This window comes from Vigna radiata, chromosome 5, assembly GCF_000741045.1.
Source record: "Vigna radiata var. radiata cultivar VC1973A chromosome 5, Vradiata_ver6, whole genome shotgun sequence".
In the NCBI taxonomy this organism is placed as follows: Eukaryota; Viridiplantae; Streptophyta; class Magnoliopsida; order Fabales; family Fabaceae; genus Vigna; species Vigna radiata.
Window position 1 is genome coordinate 4916488 of NC_028355.1, and position 8428 is coordinate 4924915.

An 8428-nucleotide genomic window follows, 5' to 3' on the forward strand; every position below is an offset into this window, starting at 1 on the left:
TTGATGTATTTAGCGGACGTTATAGTCCGTGGATGACCAAGACTCGGTGGGTCTTGATGTATTTGTTGGACCAAGACTCGGTGGGTCTTGATGTAACTAGACTCGGTCGGTCTAGCGTAATTGGTGGACGTTATAGTCCATGAATGACCAAGACTCGGTGGGTCTTGATGTATTATGACTTTGATAAATAATCTGCAAAATATGTAACTGGAATACTATATTGAAGTAATTTTTGAAAGGAAAAATTGTTCAGTAAAGTGCTATGCACAACAAAACATTAACTATAATAAAATTTAAGATGGGTGACGTTCCAAGTATTTGGAACAACTTTGCCGTCTAAGTATTCCAGTTGATATGCTCCGTTCTTCAAATCTTTGCTGATTCGGAAAGGTCCTTCCCAATTATCAACCAGCTTGCCGTGTGATTTGTTCTTTCGTGCGTCACCTCGTTTGCGCCAAACAAGATCTCCTTCGTTGAAATGCCGAGGCCTGACTTTGGTATTGTATCGTCTGGTTATCAGTCGCTTTTGTGCTTCATTTTTAATCAACGCAATTTCGCGCCGTTTGGGCAGGGTATCAAGGTTCATCCGTAGTTGTTCTTCATTGAGAGTCATATCTTGTATATGTCGTCGAAGGGATGGTTCTCCTATTTCGACCGGTAACATGACATTTGTGCCGTACGTGAGGTTAAACGGGGTCTCACCTGTTGATCCATGTGGTGTACACCGGTAGGCCCAAAGTACTTTAGGCAGCTCTTCGACCCACAAGCCTTTAGCTTGTCCCAGGCGTTTCTTTAACTCGGAGATGATGGCTTTGTTTGCGGCCTCGGCCTGCCCGTTGGTTTGAGGGTGTTCGACAGAACTTGTAACATGTTTGATGCCAAATCCCTTGAGGAAATCTTCTAGCGTACGGTCAATAAACTGCCGACCGTTGTCAGTAATGATCTTCTGTGGTATGCCGAATCGGCAAATTAGGTGCCAGATGAAACTTTGTACTTTCCGGGCACTGATTGTTGCAAGGGCCTCTGCTTCAATACACTTGGTGAAGTAATCGATTGCTACCAAAAGGTATTTGCATTGTCCTTTTGCGAGCGGTAGGGGTCCAGCTATATCCATCCCCCACTGCGCGAACGGCCACGGGGATATGATGACCATCAATTCGGACGAAGGGATCCGAGTATCATGTCCGTGGGATTGACAGGAAATACATCTTTGAACAAACTCCTTGCAATCTTGTTCAATTGTGGGCCAGTAAAAACCTGCTCGTAATATCTTGGCTTTGAGTGTTCTCTTTCTTGAATGAGAGCCGCAAATTCCATGATGTAGTTCTTTCATGACGTACTTGGCTTCTTCGTCGGATAAACACTTCAACAGAGGCGTAGTGTATCCGCGCCGATAAAGATCATCTCCTATGAATGTGAAGCGAGCAATTCGTTTAGAATCAGCCGTACTCACCCGAGCGCCTTGCTCTTGTTGAATTATCAACTGTATTATATCCTGCCGCCAGTCAGTTGTGGGAGGAATAGTGCTGGTGGCGCACGTTTCCAAAAGGGGTTGTTCTAGCCTGGTTTTGATTACCGAGGTAAGCTGTGAATTTCCTCGGCTATGTGTTAGCTTGGAGAGTAAATCTGCTCGGGAATTTTGTTCCCTGGGTACATGAATAATTCTGAAAGTGTCGAACGCTTTAATAAGGTCGCTGACCTTGTGGTAGTATTGCAACAGATGGTTGTCTTTGACCTGGAAAGTGCCGTTAATGTGCCTTACAACCAATTGAGAATCCATTCGGCATTCTAAGTGTTGGATGTCTAGTTCAGCCGCCAGAAGTAATCCGCTGATGAGAGCTTCATACTCTGCCTGATTGTTACTGAGCTGGAACGTGAAGGATATGGCCTGCTCGACAAGAAGACCGTTCGGTCCCTCCAATACTATTCCGGCTCCTGCTCCTCGTTTGTCTGAAGATCCGTCAACGTTCAAATTCCACACGGACGGTTCTGTTGCAGGGGGTAACTCGGCTGCGAAATTTGCCAAATGTTGTCCTTTGACGGAGCCTTGTGGCTCGAAGCGTAGGCCGAATTCAGATAATTCAATGGACCTGGAAACCATCCTTCCGGCTAGGTCCGGTTTCCTGAGGATCCTGGCGACAGGGTGATTGGTTCGGACGACCACTTGATGGCTTTGAAAATATGGGCGAAGCCGCCGGGCCGTAGTGAGCAAGGCCAATGCCACTCTCTCCACCTGTGAATATCGTTCATCGGCTCTCTGCAAGGTTCTGCTAACAAAATAGATGAGTTTAAATACCGGTGTTTCCTGTATGAGGGCGACACTTACCGAATGACCGGACACGGAAAGATATAATTGTAAGTCGAACCCCTCTTCCGGACGGCTCATGATAGGCGGGTTGGTCAATATATTTTTTACGGCGGAGAAGGCCGCCTCACAGTGATCGTCCCAGTGCCGAGGAACATTCTTCTTCATGTTATTGAGTATCAGCTTGATGTGCTTGGAAAGCCTCGGTATAAACCGTGATAAAGCGGTGAGGCGTCCGACTAGGCATTGGACTTCTTTCAATTTGGTTGGGGTCCTCATTTCCAGGATTGCTCGGCATTTGTCCGGGTTGGCTCCGATTCCACGACTTGTTAGCATGAACCCAAGAAATTTACCTGCTGATACTCCGAAGGTGCATTTGGACGGGTTGAGGCGTAAACCGTACCTTTTGAGTTGCTGGAAAACCTCTATCAGATCTCGTAAGTGCTGCTGATGGGAACAGCTCCGTACGACCATGTCATCCACATAAACCTCCATGCAACGCCCGATTTGATTATGGAAGATTTTATCCATGAGTCGTTGATAGGTGGCACCTGCATTTTTTAGGCCGAATGGCATTACCTCGTAGCAATAATTAGCTTGCTCGGTGATGAAAGCCGTGTTGGTTCGATCCGGGGCGTACATTGGAATTTGGTTATACCCCGAGTATGCGTCCAAGAAATTGAGGACCATGTGACTGGAGGCGCCATCCACCAGGCGATCAATGCTGGGGAGGGGATAGTTGTCTTTGGGGCAGACCTTGTTTAGATCGGTGAAATCTACACACATTCTCCACTGACCGTTTGATTTTTTAACCATGACCACATTTGCCAACCACATGGTGTATGTTATTTCGCGGATGAATCCAGCCGAGATCAACTTGTCAACTTCCTTTTGTACCGCCACCCTTTTTTCAGTGCCGAGCCTTCTCTTCTTCTGAGCAATCGGTCGAGCTTCTCGGAATATGGACAACTTGTGAGTGATGATATCGGGGTGGATGTCGGGCATATCTGAGGCGCTCCACGCAAAGAGGTTGTTGTTGGTTCGTAACAGTGTGGTGAGGTCGCCTTCATTCGCAGAAGTGAGGTCAGCTCCTACGTTAGTAATCTGTTCATCATTCTTCCCTAGGACGAACGATTTGATCTCCCCCTGGGGTGGAACCCGGTCGTTTGTGTTGGTCCTTGGGTCTAGGTCGACCAGTATGGTTTCAGGCCTTCTCTCTCTTCTGTATGTCGTGGCTTTTAAGGAGGCTGTGTAACATTGCCGAGCGGTTTTCTGACTCGAACGGTGCATATTTCACCTTTTCCGGACGGGAACTTCATCGCCAAATGAGGAGTTGATACAATCGCTCCGAAGGCGTTCAGGCATGGACGTCCGAGAATAGCATTGTATGAAGTATTGGCTTCCACTAACAAGAAGCGCACACAGATTTTTTTGGATTGGTCACCGGTACCTAGGCGGGTCCTCAGGTCGAGGTATCCCCGGGTGTCAACGCGTTCTCCTGCAAAACCGACAATCTGCTCATGAAAGGGTGTTATGGCCTCCTCTGCCAGGGCCATCTTCTGGAATGTTGTCCAATATAGAATATTGACAGAACTTCCTTGGTCGATTAGGACTTTGCTCACATCATACTCCGCAATTCGGGCCGTAATGACCATAGGATCATCTTGTTCCGGGTCCGGGGCGTGAAAATCCCTGTCGGTAAAGGTGATGTCCGACATTGACAAAGGGTTCCGAGCTATTGTGTGGACGCTACGTAAGTTCCGCAAGTGTCTCTTGCGAGCCGAAGATGAGGCTCCTCCCCCGGCAAAACCTCCTGAGATGGTGTCAATATGGCCCTTTGGGGTCGTGTCTCGCTTTCTGGATCTGCTTCTCGAACGTTCACGAGGGCGTTCGGGTTTTCGGCGCGAAGGCTCGGGACTTCTCTTGAATTTTCTGGGGAAGCGTCCCCGTAGGGGGGAACATCCCCGTTGGCTTGTCTCTGCTTTAACAAATTCTTGCAGGTACCCCGCACGGACTAATCTTTCTATCTCATCTTTAAGTTCTTGGCAGCCTTCAGTGGAATGTCCTTGGTTATCATGAAACCGACATATCTTGGACGCGTCCGCATCTCTAGGCGTACGCCTTCTGTGAATGGTGATTAGGTTGGCTTGGAAGGCTTTGTCGAACACCTTTTCCCTTGGAGCAGTAAGGTGTGTATAGTGGTCGTATCGAGGACCGAGCGGGGCTTTTAGTTCTCTTCGAAAGGGCCTTTGATTACGACCCCTGTCACCTGTTCGTCTATCATCACGTTTAGCATCTGTGACCGGAGCTTCGATCTTCTTCCAGTACTGTCGTTGGTCCTCCATTTTGATGAATTTGGTCATATTTTCTTGTGGTTCTTCCATAGTTTTCGGCAATTTGGCATATAAATTTTCCGAGACAAACCCTGGCTTGAGGCAGTTGGGAAGGTTGCTGATAATGAACTCATGGGAGACGCCTTTCACTCTCCTGGCGGTCTCCGAGTATCTACGCATGAATGTCCTCAGCGGTTCATCTCTCCCTTGTTTGAGATTGACGAGTTCGGTAGCGGACACCCTTTCCCTCCGGTTGGCAGAGAATTGTCTCTTGAAAAGTGTGGTGACAGTGTGAAAATTGTCGACAGAGTTTGGAGGAAGAGTATAATACCATTCTAGGGCTTCGTCTTTGAGAGATAGGGAGAAGGCCCTGCATTTGACCGGATCGCTGTTGGAGTAGAAAGCCATGGAGTCGATGAAATTTCGGAGATGGTGTTCTGGATCTGTTGTTCCGTCAAAATTTTCAATTTGAGGGGGTGGTCGGTCGGGCATTATGGCTTGCATAATCTCTTCAGTGAATGGTAGCAATTCAGGTGATCGTGGAGGAGGACCGCTATCATCATGGTGGTGATTATTTCGGCCGTTGTGGTGGCCATGATTGTGATTGCCAGTGTGGCTATTGTCTTCTGTCGTCTCCGGTCGTCTTTCTTTAAGTTGGGCAATTTCTGCAACGAGTTTCTGATGTGCCTCCTGTTGCTGACGAATCATCTGGGTCTGCTGTTCCAGTTGAGCCTGAAGTCGTGTTATGAGCTCTATATGATCAATACCGTCCATGCTTCGGGTGGTCACCCTTGGGAGTCTTCGCTTTCGGCCCCACGGTGGGCGCCAAAATGTTTCGGTAGGAATTTCAGGGACCGAAAGCACTAACCTTAATGACGTGATTCTGCTTCCTTCTGATGGGAGATCTTCGATTTCCTTTGCCGTCCGTTCTTCGGACCGTCCGTCAAACTCCAATCTTTGCCCGGGAGGGGGGTGGTACCTGTAAAGGTACTCCGACGATCAAGTTAGATGTCGGTGTAGGAAGACCCTCTGTCCTCAGCAAGTGGATGCTTAGAACGGAGAGAGGGTGAAACTCAATCAAGTGTGAGAGTATTAGTGAGATTATAGCAGAGAGTATGCTAAAATGTGCGTACCTTGTTTGGAGCCTTTTGCTCTTTATTTATAGGCTTTGGATCGACATAAAATCAATATAACAGAATAAAATATAAACAGAATGAAATATAAACAAACTCACCTGAAATATCTCTGTTGAGATATTATTTGATACGAGATATATGATATTATATGATATTGTTCCTTTATTCTCGTGTGTGACATGATGAGCCTTGAGTCCAATAAAGCTGGATAATTCGGCCCACTTAACTGGTAGGCCTGACCGTTCGGTGTAACCGGTCGTCAAAGATATACTACCGTACACCCTTATTTAAAAAGCAGAAAATATTTCCTTGTTTGTTGGATTGGGCAACTTATATGTTGGATTGATTATACTGAGAAAGAATCGGTAGTCCTAAACAGGATCTCCTTGTTCGTTGTTTTCATTATAATCTAATGTTATATTGCTTAGCTTCGTTTGTTTAATTAATGTTAATTATGTTAGTGTTTTTCGAGGAATTCGGACATCATGGTGTCCAAAGCTTGAGAGGTTGAGAATGGTATATAATGCAGTTTTCGTTGTGGTGGTTGATGAAGCAGCCACCGATTTTCTAANTTTTTTAATTAGTATTAAAACGAAAACAATACATGTCATCATTTTATAACATCAATAATAATTAACATCTAAATATTTATTTATTTTATAAAAAATAAAATATATTCTTTATTTATTATTACTATTATTATTATTATTTCTTTAAATTATTATTCAATAAGAAATTTATAAATAAATATTTTTAATTCATTCAAAAACCATTTCATATTATTTTTTAACATTAAAAGCAATTTTGCAATCTTTATTTTGTATATATTAAAACTTTATTTTATTTATCACATCACTTAAATCATTCACAAACTTTCATCTTCAAATATTTTGTTATCAAGATTATATTCGACGTCACTTGACTTCAGTTAAATGGGAGAGTTGATTTCAATGTGTTACTTACAATTATTTTTTTATTGATACTTTATTAAATAAGTTAATTTGTGTATTAATTAAATATCTTTAGTTTTAAGAGGTCAACCTCCCTACTCAACTCATTTGGCCTCATACTCAATTTTAGAGGTCAACTTTAATATTAATTATTTGTCATATTTATAAATTTCTTTCAATAATATTCTTACTATTTTGTACTAAGAGTTTTATGTAAATATTTGGACATAAGCAATTTTGACGTAGGTGAATTGTTTTATCTAGATTTGCTGTTTGGAAAAAGTTAGAATAAATTGAATAAAAGAATGTAATTGGTTGGGTGATTGATATTGTAATTTGAAGACGTGATAGTAGGAAGGAGAAGAAGAAGAAGAAAGCAGAAACTTATATATTATATAAGGACATCGATCATCATAAAAGAAGTCACATAAACATTTTATTTAAAGTAAGAAAAGGTTGGAAGATGGAAGAAAGGAAAGATGGTAGGTAGTCCTTCATCCATCCAATAAGGGTGGAAGAAGGAGTGTAAAAGAAAATAAGAAAGAAAGAAACATTCGGATATGTGACTGCAAGCGGGGATGAGATCAAGCCCCGTCGTCGATGAGTTTACAGGTACTAATAATTCTGCTTATGGTTGGGTTAGGATTTGTAGTATAGTGGCGCTTAGACAGATCGGGAAGGATGTAAGGAAGATCGGGCATGAGGTGACACCGATCGGAATAAACAGCATCAACAGAAGAAGGGGTGAATTCCAGGGTACGATCTCGAGGAATGATAAACGGCACTTAGGCAGATCGAGAACGGTATGAAGAAGATCGGCCATGAATTAGCACCGATCGGAGAAAACTATATCAACATTAGAAAATGGAACGAATTTCAGTATGGGAGTAGGAAGCAGTTGTGGTCAGTTGACGAAGATATTTCGCGAATTTAACGGAGCGAGAATCCAGGAAGCATGAAGCAGTCGTGGATAACGGAATGGTAAGGCAGTTGCGGATAATACGGAGAAAATCACGGGACTTCAGGTATGCTCTAAGGCAACTCCTGTTAAAGTGGAACGATTCCTCTATAAATAAGAGGAGACAACTCAGGTAAAAGGTTGATTTTGGCTTTAATAGAAAAAGTTACTTAAAGTGATCTGGCTAACTTGATCGTTGGAGTGCTAACGTGCAGGTACACCCCGTTCAGTTGCTAGTTCGCTATCTGATACCTAAGAGAGAAGATCGTGATTGTGGCTTGTGAATCGTGGTCTCACTTTTCTACAAGAACATTTTGGCGCCCACCGTGGGGCCCGATTTTCAGAAACCTTTTTACGATCACAATAGCGGGAGATTTGACATTGCAGCTATTACAGCAAATGCAGCGAGAAATGCAGGAGATGAGGGCAGAAATAGCTGCTATGCGAGCAGCGCGAGAAGATGTTCAGAACCGACCAGCAACCCAATCGGTTCATCTGGAGACGATTGACATCAATGGAGCAGAGAGCAGCCAAGCGGCGGTAGATGGAGTCGGAGATAATAATGGAGATCCTATCAACAATAACGGAGGAGTCAATAGGTGGGGTGGGCGAAGGGTAGAACACGATAGGGATGTGAACGTCAGAGGAAGGGGTGAACAGAATTTAAATGACAATCTGTTAAGTAGACACGGAGGTAACGAAAACGACCTAGAGAGGGAACGACGCAATGACCGTCGTAGAGGAGA

At 44.0% G+C, this 8428-nt stretch overlaps 1 protein-coding gene across 1 annotated transcript; it reads right to left on the reverse strand.

The window, feature by feature from the left end:
- Positions 1 to 3543: 3543 nt before the first annotated feature.
- LOC106760107 lies at positions 3544 to 5412 on the reverse strand. Its single transcript, XM_014643538.1, has one exon. It carries the CDS (start codon positions 5410 to 5412, stop codon positions 3544 to 3546), a length of 1869 nt encoding a protein of 622 aa, XP_014499024.1.
- Between the last annotated feature and the right edge of the window lie 3016 nt (positions 5413 to 8428).

Coding starts and splice junctions, on each gene's coding strand:
- LOC106760107 (XM_014643538.1), bottom strand. CDS start 5,412: ATGGACGGTATTGATCATATAGAGCTCATAACACGACTTCAGGCTCAA.